The sequence below is a fragment of the Bos javanicus genome, chromosome 20 (genome assembly GCF_032452875.1).
Source record: "Bos javanicus breed banteng chromosome 20, ARS-OSU_banteng_1.0, whole genome shotgun sequence".
Lineage (NCBI taxonomy): Eukaryota > Metazoa > Chordata > Mammalia > Artiodactyla > Bovidae > Bos > Bos javanicus.
This window is the reverse complement of record NC_083887.1, coordinates 32,590,727-32,606,714: the sequence shown is the minus strand read 5'-3', so window position 1 is coordinate 32,606,714 and position 15,988 is coordinate 32,590,727. Positions and strand designations below refer to the sequence as shown.

The window sequence follows — 15,988 nt, the reverse complement described above, 5'->3', positions numbered from 1 at the left end:
CCTGCCTAATCAGTAGTGAGAATAGGCTTGGATATTAACGATGGTGAGTTTAATATTGTCCCAACCTGAAAACAAGGGTCTACTTGAACTGGGACCTTTAACTATATTGGACTGGCCAAAAAGGTTCCTCAATGACAAACTTTTCAATCAGACAGGAAAGGAAATGGTGGATAAAGTGAGTGGAAACTTGCTAGATTAACTGCAGTCATTGCTTCCTTTGTTTCAGTTCCCTGGAAACCTGGGCTCTGACCCCCAGCATTTAGTCTGTGATGCTGACAGTTTTACTCCCGTCCATGGGCTTCATTTTCCTGATACGTCTCAGCAAGACCAGATTCTGCATAAATTTCTAATTCTGTGATTAGTAGGAGTTGACTTTTGGGACAATCTTCAAACATGTCAGCAAGTGCTTTTGCATGCCACAGTGAAATTCACATTTCAGTGCCAAATTTAACATTTTATCCTGAAGCCTGGAATTTTCACTAGAAATACTTTCTTTTACAGTGCATAGTAACAAAACATTAGTCCTCTAGCAGTCAAGAGGTGTGACTTATAAATAAGTTTTCTCGGTTTGGCAAAACAGCATTCTATCTTACCTCTCTTACACAATGAAATTTCTAGAAGGAAAAAGCTAAACTTCAAAATAAGTTTGTATTATTAAAAATAAAAAAAAAAAAAACACTTTTTTTTTTTTTTACCTGTGGTGTCAGCTCTACTTCTAATTCGCCAGATAAATACTGTCGTTCAAATTCTGCATTTTCTCCCACATAGGAAGAGACCATGCGTTTTATCTGCTTGGATCTAAGTAAAAGGCCCAAACCAAAGTTGTCAACCCTAGAAAGAAAACACAAGCAGCTTACAATCAAAGGGACATCCGAAGGAACACTAACATCCTCACATTCAGAAACTTGAGATTTTATATGACAAATCACTGACATTACTCCTAACAACTTCCTTTTCTCCCTCCTTCATCTTCACATCCTAATCCTTCTCATACCAACATGTAGTTATTCTCGCTCACCTAATTCTTTCCTAATTCTCATAATGTGTCATTTCCAAGCCTATAACCTTCCCCAGGCAGTCCAGATACAGTAAACATCTTAAAGCAGTCCAGGTAGGTACCTGTCAACTTTCTGACAGATCTGTTTCATAGTCCAAGTCTTCTAATACTGAATCTAATAACAATTCCCACTCACCATGGGTGTAAGGAAATAGCTGCATAGAAGAGTTCCCTGATGGTCCAGTGGTTAGGACTTGGCACTTTCACTATGGTGGCCCGGGTTCGTTCGATCCCTGGTTGGGGAACTAAGATCCCACAAGCCATGAAGTGTGGCCAAATATATATCTATATATTTGCAGATTTTATTCTTACTTGAAGAAACTTGGCTGCCTATGTGCTCAGTCAAGTCCAACTCTTTTGTGACCCCATGGACTGTAGCCCTCCAGGTTCCTCTGTCCATGGGATCTTCCAGGCAAGAATACGGGAGTGGGTTGCCATTCCCTTCTCTAGGGACTCTTCCTGATCCAGGGATCGAACCCACATCTCCTGAATCTCCTGCACTGGCAGGTAGATTTTCTAATACTGAGCCACCTGGGAAGCCCTTACAAAGAAAACTAAAGCCTAAATAGCAAGTATTTTCAGGAATGCAGTTTTGAAATGTGGGGAGAATTCCCTGAAGATTAATAATATACTTGTCCACTAGAAGGCTCCAAGTCATTAAAAAGCCTCTCCGAACACGGATTATGCACAAGGCTTTACACTTTCTGTTTATTCCCTTCTCCCAAATGGCAACCCACTCCAGTATTCTTGCCAGGGAAATCCCAAGGACAGAGGGGCTGGGTGGGCTACAGTCCATTGGGTTGCAAGAGTTGGACATGACTGAGCACGCACAGATACACCCAGACATTAAACAATTTCCCAGTTCTTTGGGTAAACAATTCTATTCCCCTCAATTCAACTCTACCTACAGCCTTCTCCACCTCACCTGATGGCAGCCCCATCTTACAGATCTTCAGAACAAAACTCAGGGAGTGACTCCTGACACACAGGTTCCACGTCAGCTCTTCTGGAAAATCCTTACTCTGCATTCAGCATCCACCCAGAATCTGAGCATTTCTCATTCCCTTTCTGGAACTGGCACCATATCTTGCCCGGATATCACAGTAACCTTCCCTGCTTCTACTCCGGCCCACTATGATCTACTCAAAAAATGATAGCCCAAACTACAATATATCAGATCATGTCACTGCTCTGCTTGAAACCCTGCAGTTGTACCCATTCATTCAGAGTAAAAGTAAAGGTCTCTCTCTAGAGTGGCCCCCTGGGATGGGTTGAAATGTCCTTTTACACCTCTGACCTCACTCCTCCCATTCTTCTTTTTGCTCAATTCTCTGCCTCTGCAGGCCTCCTTACAGTTCCTCAAATACACCAGGCATTGTGCATGGAGGCCCTTACACTGGCCTTTCCATCTCTCTCAGAAACTCTTTCCCCATATAGGGTTTTACATAAACATTTCTTGACATCTGTCAAATGAGTTTATTGCTTGATTTCACTTTCCCCTCCTCACTGGCTCTTTAGTAATAAAAATGAAAATCATTAAGTCTTCAAGCTGGATATTTGCTATGTGTTCCTCCAGATCCATTCTTCAACCTCCAGTCTGCCCTACACCTAGGGTGGCTGCCCTGTGTAGACTGAATCATGGGGTCCCCTGCCCTCTGGCTTCTGATTGAGTCCATCCACTTCTGATTGGGTCCAGCCAATCAAAGGCACCACCAGGAGGATCAGGGGAGTGAGGGGAGAATGATGTCAGGATTTCTGTTCCCTTAGTTCTCTCCCTGGCACCTGCAGCACACTGGATAGCCCTCTCCATAAGACTTTCTTCTGGGTTCTAACAGTCCCCATCCCCTCGCCCCGTCAGGGCCAGGGCTGGTGTAACAGCTCTCCACTGTTACTAACTCTAAGGTTCTTCAATACTCATGTTTGCCTTCCCTCAGCCCTGACTCTTCCTTTAAAAAGAGTCTCTTTAATAAATTCTCTCAATTATCTAATATAACAATACCATTGATATCCTCTGGAGCCCTGTCCAAATAAAGTTGTAAAGTTGTATATAGTAAAATAATCCATGAATGTGGATATAACCCATTTGCTTTGTAGTTTTAAAAAATCTGAAATTCCCTCCAAGTACAGAGGTCCATACCATAAAACAGAATACAGTTGGCCATTCACTGACTTGGGAATTTTTCCAACCACACTTTCATTGATCTCTTTGTGGTCTTCCAACCCATTACACATTTGAACTTATCTCTGTTTGGAGATAACCTCTCTGTATTTGTTGATCTTGGCTCTGGACACCATGTGTATTTAGCTACTGGTTTATTTCTGGACTAGCAAGCTGGCATAGCAACCCAGCAGAGCTTAAGATACTCAGCTGAGGTTACCACCTGACCAGGTACAAATTTAGTGTTTATGCCTCAAAAAATGCTGTTATATAGCTTATCATAAGAGTGTCTTTCCTAGTTTCCCTAGTGGTCCAGCGGTTAAGAATCCGCCTCGCAATGCAAGGGACACCTGTTTGATCCCTGGCCCAGGAAGATTCCCCCATGCCATAGAGTTACCAAGCCCATGCGCCACAACTCCTGAGCCAGTGCTCTAGAGCCCGAGAGCCACAACACCTGAAGCCAATGTGCAGAAACTACTGTAGCCTGCATGCCTAGAGCCCGTGCTCCACACAAGGGAAGGCACCACAATTAGAAGCCCACAGCCCACAAAGAGCCGCCCCCACTTGTTGCAACTAGAGAAAGCCCTCGTGCAGCAATGAAGACCCACCACAGCCAAAAGACTAATAATAATAAAATAAACAAATAAATCTTAAAAAAGAGTGTCTTTTCTGCCATATACTTTCCAGTTCACAAATTCAGTAAACATGTACCCCTTATCTACTGTGTATCAGACACTAATGATAAAAAAGTGAAAAGGGCAAGGCCTCACACAAGAAAAAAGAAAGACATATGTAATCTTTTGCTAATGAAAACTCTACTATATTCCTAATAGAGAAACACACATATTAAAGCATCTTGAAGCTCTCTGGTATTAAAGATAATCTGAATGAACTTTCAAAGATATTATCTTACTTAGTGCCTTTAGTCGGAGAAGGCAATGGCACCCCACTCCAGTACTTTTGCCTAGAAAATCCCACGGATGGAGGAGCCTGGTAGGCTGCAGTCCATGGGGTCGCTAAAGTCAGACACAACTGAGAGACTTCACTTTCACTTTTCACTTTCATGCATTGGAGAAGGAAATGGCAACCCACTCCTGTGTTCCTGCCTGGAGAATCCCAGGGATGGGAAGCCTGGTGGGCTGCCGTCTATGGGGTCACACAGAGTCGGACACGACTAAAGCGACGCAGCAGCAGCAGCAGCACCTTTAGTAGCCAATTTTTTCTAGCATACTTGAAGAGAGATCTGACCTTTCTCCTACAGCACCACAAACTCATGTTAAAACATTTTAATGGTTAAAAGAAGCCTAAGGCCAAGAATTCATTAGAGAGGTATACTGCTGCTGCTGCTGCTGCTAAGTCGCTTCAGTCGTGTCCGACTCTGTGTGACCCCATAGACAGCAGCCCACCAGGCTCCCCCATCCCTGGGATTCTCCAGGCAGGGACACTGGAGTGGGTTGCCATTTCCTTCTCCAATGCATGAAAGTGAAAAGTGAAAATGAAGTCGTTCAGTCATGTCCACAAATGTGTATTTCATGGAAGACATCAATGTATTACAAATATTTTTCATTTTCTGAATGTGAAATTTCATTTTCTGAAATCTCATTGACAATTCTAAAATAAACTGTCAAAATAAAACTCTAATAATGAAATCGCAACCAATGATGCAATCAACAAGGGGTTAATTTACAAACTATACAAACAGCTGATACAACTCAATATCAAAAAACCCAAACAATCCAATCAAAAAATGGGCAGAAAACCTAAATAAACATTTCTCCAAAAAAGACAAACAGCCAACAGGCACATGAAAAGATGTTCAATATCACTAATTACTAGAGACATGCAAATCAAAATTATCAGGAGGTATCACCTCACACCAGTCAGAATATCCATCATCAAAAAGTCTACAAATAATAAATGCTGGAGAGGATATGGAGAAAAGGGAACCCTCCTACACTGTTGGTAGGAATGTAAATTGGTGCAGCCACTATGGAAAACCGTGTGGAAGTTCCTTGAAAAACTAAAAATAGTTATCGTATGATCCAGCAACACCCCTCCTGGGCATATATCTGAAGAAAACTCTAATTTGAAAAGATACATGCACCTCAACGTTCACAGCAGCATTATTTACAACAGCCAAGACATCAAAACAACCCAAGTATCCATCAACAGATTAATGGATAAAGAAGATATAGTGTATACGTGTGTTTAGTTCAGTTCAATTGCTCAGTCGTGTCCGACTCTTTGCGACCCCATGAATCACAACACACCAGGCCTCCCTGTCCATCACCAACTCCCGGAGTTCACTCAGACTCACGTCCACCGAGTCAGCAACGCCATCCAGACATCTCATCTTCTGTTGTCCTCTTCTCCTCCTGCCCCCAATCCCTCCCAGCATCAGAGTCTTTTCCAATGAGTCAACTCTTATACATAATGAAATATTACTCATCCATAAAAAAGAATGAAATATTGCCATCTGCAGAAACATCAATGGACCTAGAGATTATCATAATGAGTGAAGTAACTCAGAGAAGTATAAAATTATATGATATCACTTATATGTGGAATCTAAAAAATAATACAAATGGGGAAGGGACAGGGTAATAAATTAGGAGTATGGGATTAAGAAATACACACTATCATATATAAAATAGTTTGTATTTCTTAATCCCATACTCAACAACAAGGGTTTACTGTATACCACAGGGAATTATATTCAATATCTTATAATAACCTATTGTGGAAAAGAATCTGAAAAAGATGAATATAGATATATATACAGTTCAGTTCAGTTGCTCAGTCATGTCCGACACTTTGCGACCCCATGAATCGCAGCACGCCAGGCCTCCCTGTCCATCACCAACTCCTGGAGTTCACTCAGACTCACATCCATCGAGTCAGTGATGCCATCCAGCCATCTCATCCTCTGTCGTCCCCTTCTCCTCCTGCCCCCAATCCCTCCCAGCATCAGAGTCTTTTCCAATGAGTCAACTCTTCGCATGAGGTGGCCAAAGTATTGGAGCTTCAGCTTTAGCATCGTTCCTTCCAAAGAAATCCCAGGGCTGATCTCCTTCAGAATGGACTGGTTGGATCTCCTTACAGTCCAAGGGACTCTCAAGAGTCCTCTCCAATACCACAGTTCAAAAGCATCCATTCTTTGGCGCTCAGCTTTCTTCACAGTCCAACTCTCACATCCACACATGACCACTGGAAAAACCATAGCCTTGACTAGACGGACCTTTGTTGGCAAAGTAATATATATATGTATATATAAATATATAGCTCCCAGGCTCCTCTGCCCATGGAATTCTCCAGGCAAGAATACTGGAGTGGGTAGCCATTCCCTTCTCCAAGGGATCTTCCTGACTTAGAGATTGAATCCGGGTCTCCTGAATTGCAGGCAGATTACTAACCATCTGAGCCACCAGGGATGCCCATATATAGAATTAACAATAAAGTATTAATGTACACCTCAGGGAACTATATTCAATATCTGATAATAATTTACAAGGGAAAAGAATCTGAAAAAAATTTATATACATATACATATATATATACACACACACACAGATGTGTAACTGAATCACTTTACTGGACACCTGTAAGTAATAATATTATAAATCAACTATAATTTAATTTTAAAAAATGAAGTTGCAACTATTTTCCAAACAGTATTTCTCTTCTTTACTCTCAATTTAAATATACTCATCTCAATTATAGCCACAATTGCCTGTGGCTGGCTCAGCTGGTAAAGAATCTACCTGCAATGTAGGAGACCTGGGTGCAATCCCTGGGTTGGGAAATCCCCTGGAGAAGGGCAAGGCTACCCACTCCAGCATTCTGGCCTGGAGAATTCCATGGACTGTATAGTCCATGGGGTGGCAAACAGTCAGACACAACTAAGAGACTTTCACTTTCACCAGTGGCCTAATAGCTCAGTTGGTAAAGAATCTGCCTGCAATGCAGGAGACCTGGGTTTGATCCCTGGGTCGGGAATATACTCTTGAGAAGGAAATGGCAACCCACTCCAGTATTCCTGCCTGAAGAATCTCATGGACAGAGGAGCCTGGCAGGCTACAGTCCATGGGGTCGCAAGAGTCAGACACGACTTAGCGTCTAAACCACCAATAATAAAAGCTTATAATTTTATATGTACTGTAATAATATCAAGGGTACTAAAACAAAAGAAAATGTAGTGCAAATGATCCCCAACTAAAAATGGTTTGACTTAATTTTTCAACTTTACGGTTGTGTGAAAGTCATATGCATTCAGCAGAAACCATACTTCAAATTTTGATCTTTGTCCAGACTAGCGATCTGCAGTACGACATCCTCGTGACACAGGGCAGAGGCAGCCACAGCTCCATCAGCCACGCAATCATGAGGGTAAACAACCAGTACTCTTACAACCATTCTGTACCCATAGGACCATTCTGTTTCTCACTCTCAGCACAGTATTCAATAAATTACATGAGCTAATCAACACTGTATTACAAAATAAACTTTGTGGTAGATGATTTTGCCCAACTGTAGGCCAATATAAATCTCAGCACGTTGAAGGCAGGGTGGGCTAAGCTACAAAGCTCAGTAAGTTAGGTGTACTGATATACTGATGACTCAGAATATTTTCACTTTAGAATGGGTTTATTGGGATTTAACCCCACTGTAAATGGAGGAAGAACTGTATTTGGATATAAGGTTAATTTATGACATAGTGAGGGGCTTCCCAGGTGGCACTAGTGGTAAAAAACTGGCCTGCCTATGCAGGAGACATAAGAGACATGGATTAGTTCCCTGGGTCAGAAAGATCCCCTGGAGGAGGGCATGACAGCCCACTCCAGTATTCCTACCTGGAAAATTGCCATGTACCAAGGAGTCTAGCAGACTATATTCCATAGGGTCACAAAGAGTCAGACACAACTGAAGTCACTTACCAGGCACACATACATGACATAGTTATATGAGACAAGTGAAATCTTGAAGGGGCTGAGCAGGAAGTCCAAGTGCACATCCCAGGAAGTGGTTAAGTTCAGTTCAGTTCAGTCACTCAGTCGTGTCCAACTCTTTGTGATCCCATGGACTGCAGCACGCCAGGCCTCCCTGTCCATCGCTGACTCCTGGAGCTTGCTCAAACTCATGTCCATTGAGTCCATGATGCCATTCAACCATCTCATCTTCTGTCATCCCCTTCTCCTCCCACATCAGGGTCTTTTCAAATGAGTCAGTTCTTTGCATCAGGTGGCCAAAGGATTGGAGTTTCACCTTCAGCATCAGTCCTTCCAATGAATATTCAGGATTGATTTCCATCAGGAGGGACTGGTTGGATCTCCTTGCAGTCCAAGAGTCTCTCAAGAGTCTTCTCCAATGCCACAGTTCAAAAGTATCAATTCTTCAGAGCTCAGCTTTTTCATTTTTAAACTAATTTATTTCTCTTAATTGGAGGCTAATTACTTTATTTTATTTTTTATTTTTTAATTTTATTTTATTTTCAAACTCCACACAATTGTATTAGTTCTGCCAAACATCAAAATGAATCCATCACAGGTATACATGTGCTCCCCATCCTGAACCCTCCTCCCTCCTCCCTCCCATACCATCCCTCTGGGTCGTCCCAGTGCACTAGCCCCAAGCATCCAGTATCGTGCATTGAACCTGGTCTGGCATCTCGTTTCATACGTGATATTTTACATGTTTCAATGCCATTCTCCCAAATCTTCCCACCCTCTCCCTCTCCCACAGAGTCCATAAGATTGTTCCATACATCAGCGTCACTTTTGCTGTCTCGTACACAGGGTTATTGTTATGATCTTTCTAAATTCCATATATATGCGTTAGTATACTGTATTGGTGTTTTTCCTTCTGGCTTATTGTAGTGGTTTTTCCCAGAAAAGGTAATGGCAACCCACTCCAGTACTCTTGCCTGGAAAATCCCATGGACAGAGGAGCTTGGTAGGCTGCAGTCCATGGGGTCACTAGGAGTCGGACACGACTGAGTGACTTCACTTTCACTTTTCACTTTCATGCACTGGAGAAGGAAATGGCCACCCACTCCAGTATTCTTGCCTGGAGAATCCCAGGGACGGGGGAGCCTGGTGGGCTGCCGTCTATAGGGTCACACAGAGTCAGACATAACTGAAGCGACTTAGCAGCAGCAGCAGCAGTGGTTTTTGCCATACATTGACATGAATCATCCATGGGTGTACATGTGTTCCCCATCCTGAACCCCCCTCCCCCCTCCCTCCCCATCCAGGCCCTCAGGGTCATCCCAGTGCACCAGTCCTGAGCACCCTGTCTCATACATCAAACATGGACTGGCAATCTATTTCACATATGATAATATACATGTTTCAATGCTGTTCTCTCAAATCAGCTTTCCTTATAGTCCAACTCTCACATCCATACATGGCTACTGGAAAAACCATAGCTTTGAATAGATGGATCTTTGTTGACAAAGTAATGTCTCTGCTTTTTAATATGCTGTCTAGGTTGGTCATAACTTCCCTTCCAAGGAGTAAGCATCTTTTAATTCCATGGCTGCAGTCACCATCTGCAGTGATTTTCGACCCAGAAAAATAAAGGGTGTCACTGTTTCCACTGTTTCCCCATCTATTTGCCATGAAGTGATGGGACCAGATGCCATGATTTCTGTTTTCTGAATGTTGAGTTTTAAGCCAACTTTTTCACTCTTCTTTCACTTTCATTAAGAGGCTCTTTAGTTCTTCTTCACTTTCTGCCGTAAGGGTGGTATCATCTGCATGTGTGAGGTTACTGATATTTCTCCCTGCAATCTTGATCCCAGCTTGTGCTTCTTGCAGCCCAGCATTTCTCATGATGTACTCTGCATAGAAGTTAAATAAGCAGGGTGACAATATACACCCTTGACGTACTCCTTTTCCTATTTGCAACCGTCTGTTGTTCCATGCCCAGTTCTAACTGTTGCTTCCTAACCTGCATACAGATTTCTTAAGAGGCAGGTCAGGTGGTATGGTATTCCCATCTCTTTCAGAATTTTCCACAGTTTATTGTGATCCACACAGTCAAAGGCTTTGGCATAGTCAATAAAGCAGAAATAAATGTTTTTTTTCTAGAACTCTCTTGCTTTTTCCATGATCCAGTGGATGTTGGCAATTTGATCTCTGGTTTCTCTGCCTTTTCTAAATCCAGCTTGAACATCTCAAGTTCACGGTTCACGTACTGTTGAAGCCTGGCTTGAAGAATTTTGAGCATTACTTTACTAGCGTGTGAGATGAGTCCAACTGTGTTGTAGTTTGAGCATTCTTTGGCATTGCCTTTCTTTGGGATTAGAATGAAAACTGACCTTTTCCAGTCCTGTGGCCACTGCTGAGTTTTCCAAATTTGCTGGCATATTGAGTGCAGCACTTTCACAGCATCATCTTTCAGCTCAACTGGAATTCCATCACCTCTACTAGCTTTGTTCATAGTGATGCTTCCTAAGGCCCACTTGACTTCACATTCCAGGATGTCTGGCTCTAGGTGAGTGATTATCTGGGTCATGAAGATCTTTTTTGTACAGTAGCACAAGGTTTGTTTGAGCCCTCTGAGCATCTCTGGCAGAAAAGGAGGAAGTGGTTAGCCCTTCCCAAACCAAATAACCTAATCTTGGGGGAAATGTTCATGATCAGCCAAGGCAGCCGAGATCTCCCCTTCAAGCCCTTTAGAGCTCTCAGAGCTGTAGCTATCTTGACACATAAGATGGCACAGCAAAGAAGTCATTTGCCTTTATCTCTGGGTTCAAAACCATTGGTGCAAAACCAGAAATTTTATTCAGAATGAAAAACTGCTCCTGGACCCCCCAGAGAATTCCTATACCTGAGCAGTACAGAACTACAGGCATACTTCACCGAACCACCACAGAAAAGCAAACACTGCAATAAAGCAAGTCCTGAAAATTTTCTTGTTTTCCAGTGCATATAAATGTTTAGACTATACTATAGTCTGTTAAGTGTGCAATAGTATTATGCCTAAAAATGTCAATGCCTTAATTTAAAAATACTTTGTAACAACATTGCAAAGTAACTGTACTCCAGTAAAAATTTTTAAAAATGAAAACCACAGTGATTAAAAAAAAATGCATTATTAAAACATGCTAACAATCATCTGAACCTACAGGAAGTCATAATTTTTTTTCAATAATAACATCAAAGATCACTGTCATATGTATACCTATGGCTAATTCATGTTGATGTTTGACAGAAAACAACAAAATTCTGTAAAGCAATTATCCTTCAATTAAAAAATAAATTAAAAAAAGATCACTGATCACAGATCACCATAACAAATATAATAATAATGAAAAAGTTTGAAATATTGCAAAAATTATCAAAAAGTGACAGAAGCATGAAGTGAGCAAATTCTATTGGAAAAATAGAGCCAATACACTTGTTTAATGCAGGGCTGCCCTGAACCTTCAATTTGTAAAAAGTGCAATGTCTGTGAAATGCAATAAAGCAAAATGCAATAAAACAAGACATACACAAGTATATACAAGTAACAGCATTGTAATCTCATGTACAGGTACATACAGGCATCTCCCCTTTACGGAGGATACATGCCAAGACAGTACCAACCCTACAGATGCTATGTACAATCCCCTGGAGAAGAGAATGGCAATCCACTCCAGTGTTCTTACCTAGAAAATCCCACGGTCTGAGAAGCCTGGTGGACTACAGTCCATGGGGTCACAAAAGAGTCAGATACAACTTAGCAACTAAACAACAATACATAGGTATCTTCTTTTCTTATACATGCATATCTATGAGAAAGTTTCATTTATAAATTAGGCACAGTAAGATATTAATAATAACTAATTATAAAGTAGAACAATTATAACAGCTGCTGCTACAATTTTAACAGCATATTGTAATAAAAGTTTTGTGAATGTGATCTCTCAAAATATGTTATTATACAAATTTAATACCTTTTTCAGCTTAACTGGGCACTCATCATGCACTATGGCTGTAACTTGCAATTTGAGATGCAGCAAGGAAACTAGTACAAATTTCTTTTTTCCTTCTTCACAGTTTCAGGCTGAAGACTCATTCTCACCATACATCTTAGCAATCTCAGCATACAATCATTTACTTTCCTTATTAAATCGAGAATATTCACCTTCACACTTTAAAGAAGTACTTCATGGCTTCTCCTTGGCATATCTGAATTACCAGCATCACTACTCTTGCATCTGGGGGCCATTATTAAGTAAAATAAGTGTTCCTTGAACACAGTCACTGTGATCTGGCAACACTGATGATCATGGATCTGATTATGGAGTAAGTAAGAAACTAACCAGTGGACATGCTGGACAAAAGGATGATTCTTGTCCAGGGCAGGACAGAGCAGGAAGGCGTGAGATTTCATCATGCTACTCAAAATAGCCCATAATTGAAAACTCATGAATTGTTTATTTCTGGAATTTTCCATTTAATATTTCCAGATCAAGGTTGATGCCACATATCTCAAACCATGTAAAGCAAAACCATGGATAAGGTGGGGACTGTTGTACATATGTACACATGCTGTACATATGTTGTACATATTACCACTATTTATTAGTCTTCTACACAAAGTGGGGCTGCCCTTGGGAGTTGTCTAAATCCCCACCTTGTCCTGAGGAAATGAAAATAACTAATACAGCACACCTATTTTTCCCTTGACTCTGTGATTTAACTACCTGAAATAAAGTTTACTGTGAAACATTTGCTCATCCAGGTTTGTAATTCGTATGTTAAAGTCTTCCAAAAATCAGAGGAACATCTGTGATGTTCCTGCTTTTCTAATCAACCCATACCAAAGCACTGATTCATTTCAGTGGTCCTAAAGGAGGGTTTATCTCATCAACATTTAATAGTCAATACTCATAGCAAAGTAAGTGGTACCTCAGGCCAATAAGTCTTAGTGGTCATTAAAAGCAAACAAATTTAAAAAAAAACCAGACAATTAGAAGTCCTGAGCTTTGGAAGACTTCCAATTCAGGCAGAACTTCTAAAGATGGAGTCTTTTTCTAAAGAAGAAAATAGTCATTACTTCCTTATTTTAAAAAATGAAGTAGAACTGATTTCCAATGTGTTAGTTTCAAGGTATGGAGCAAAGTGATTTGGTTATATATTCATATACATTCTTTTTCAGTTTCTTTTCCATTACAGGGTATTTTACAAGATGTTGAATATAGTTCCCTGTGCTATACAGTAGGTCCTTGCTGCTTATCTATTTTATAAATATATACAGTTGTGTATCTGTTAAACCCAAACTCATAATTTATCCTCCCCATCTCCTTTCCCCTTTGGTAACCAAAAGTTTGTGTTCTATGGCTGTGAATCTGTTTCTCTTTTGGAAATAAGTTCTTTTGTATCATTTTTTTAGATTGAACATATTGGTGATAACCATTACTTCTAATTCCATGCTCTCTCCCTTTACCCCACAACTCACACATGTTTGGTTCTCAAATAAAGACATACTAAGCTGTCCTCCTCGTTTATCTGATTCTAATTATCAAAACAAAGCCCTCATCCCTATAAACTTTAAACACCTCTAATTAAGATAATCAACTGCAAAAAAAAAGAAAAAAGATAATCAACTGCCAATCAAGGTGTACCCAGTGCCTTCTTTGACTTCAATGAAGTAGGTTATCAGTACTTACTCTGCATCAAAAATTTACATTAATCTGTACTACTCCCTGTGCTTCTCAGGTGGTGCCAGTCGTAAAGAACCTGCCTGCCAATGAAGGAGATGTAAGACACATGGGTTCGATCCCTAAGTTGTTAAGATCTTCTGCAGAAGGGAATGGCAACCTACTCCAGTATTCTCACCTGGATAAACTCCAGTATTCTTGCCTGGAGAATCCCATGAACAGAGGAACCTGGTGGGCTACAGTCCATGGGGTCACAAAGAGTCAGACATGACTGAAGCATCTTAGCATACATGCATACACTCCTTAGAAGCACTGAGTTATCAGGAAAATTCAACCAAGTATAGATAATCAAAAGTATTTTTAATAAACATTAAGTAAGTTCGAAGGGCAAAGGATGTGTTTCAGAAATAACAGGTGACCATGAACAAGTTACTTCCCTATTTACAGAGGGTTTCCCCTGTTAAGTGAAGGAACTGGAACATATGGTCTCTATAATCCCATCCAGCTTCAAGTCTCAATGACTCTGAGACTATAGGCTAAGCATAAATAGTAGGAAACAGAAAACTACTCTAGGGATTTCCCTGCGGTCCAGTGGTTAAGACTCCCCACTTCCACTGCAGGGGGCACGGGACTGATCTCTGGTTGGGGAACTAAGATCCTATATGCTCCATGGTGCAACTAAAAAATTAAAAAAAAAAAAAGAAAATAGAAAACTACTCTAAGTAAAAGGATTGGCCTGTAATATACATCAGAGATAATAAACACATATCAGTACACAAAGACAGGCTAACCATCTCCACAGGAATTCAGAAAGGGACAAAATCAATGAAGGCTAGAGCTGTTTTCTAACTGGATATGGCTTCTGTAAGATGGAAAAGATGTGGATACCCAGAGAAGTGGACAGGCTTCCAAGCAAAAATAACAGCATAAAGTCAGCAAAGAAAAAAATGAGCAAGAAACAACTGATAGAACTGGACATGGAACAATGGACTGGTTCCAAATTGGGAAAGGAATACATTAAGGCTCCATACTATCACCCTACTTATTTAACTTATATGCAGAGTACATCATGCACCATGCTGGACTGGATGAAGCACAAGCGGGAATCAAGACTGTCGGGAGAAATATCAACAACCTCAGATATGTAGATGATACCACGCTAACAGCAGAAAGAGAAGAGTATCTAAAGAGCCTCTGATGAAGGTGAAACAGGAGAGTGAAAAAGCAGGCTTAAGACTGAACATTCAAAAAACGAAGATCATGGCATCTGGTCTTATCACTTCATGGCAAACAGATGAGGAAAAATGCAGTGACAGACTTTATTTTCTTGGGTTCCAAAATCACTGTGGACAGTGACTGCACCCATGAAATTAAAAGATGCTTTCTCCTTGGAAGAAAAGCTATTACAAACCTAGATAGTGTACTAAAATGCAGAGACATTACTTTGCAACAAAGGTCCGTATAGTCAAAACTATGGTTTTTCCAGTAGTCATGTACAGATGGGAGAGTTGGACCACAAAGAAAGCTGAGCACCAAAGAACTGATGCTTTCAAACTGTGGTGTTGGAGAAGACTCTTGAGAGCTCCTTGGACAGCAAGGAGATGACACCAGTCAATGCTAAAGGAAATCAACCCTGAATATTCATTGGAAGGTCTAATGCTGAAGTTGGAACTCCAATACTTTGGCCACCGGATGTGACGAGCCAACTCACTGGAAAAGACCCTGATGCTAAAAAAGATCGAGGGCAGGAGAAGGAGGCAACAGAAGTTGAGAAGGTTGGATGGCATCACTGACTCAATGGACATGACTTTGAGCAAATTCTGGGAGACAGTGAAGGGAAGCCTGCCTTGCTGCAGTCCATGGAGTTATAAAGAGTCAGACATGGCTGAGTGACTGAACAACAACAACAACGACGTAGATTAGTTTTGTTGCCTAAATAATCTACGCTATTTCTTCTAAATTGCATTTATGATAATACACTAAACTGCCAAATTAATTAATTTCTTTAATTTTTAAGATCTTTGAAGTCTTTGTTAGAAGAGCTGATAATTTACTATTGTGAATTAAAATGTCCTTTCCCTTGATAACTAAATATATCTTAATATGCAGGCCATTAATCATTAAG

The 15,988-nt window shown here is 40.8% G+C and overlaps 1 protein-coding gene across 1 annotated transcript in view; it reads right to left on the bottom strand.

The window, feature by feature from the left end:
* The window catches only part of OXCT1 (3-oxoacid CoA-transferase 1), a 160,824-nt gene that overhangs the window by 130,793 nt on the left and 14,043 nt on the right, over positions 1-15,988 (bottom strand). Inside the window, exon 4 of the mRNA XM_061393630.1 lies at positions 696-831. Coding sequence (XP_061249614.1) covers positions 696-831 — 136 coding nt within the window. The remainder of the gene's footprint in view (positions 1-695; positions 832-15,988) is intronic.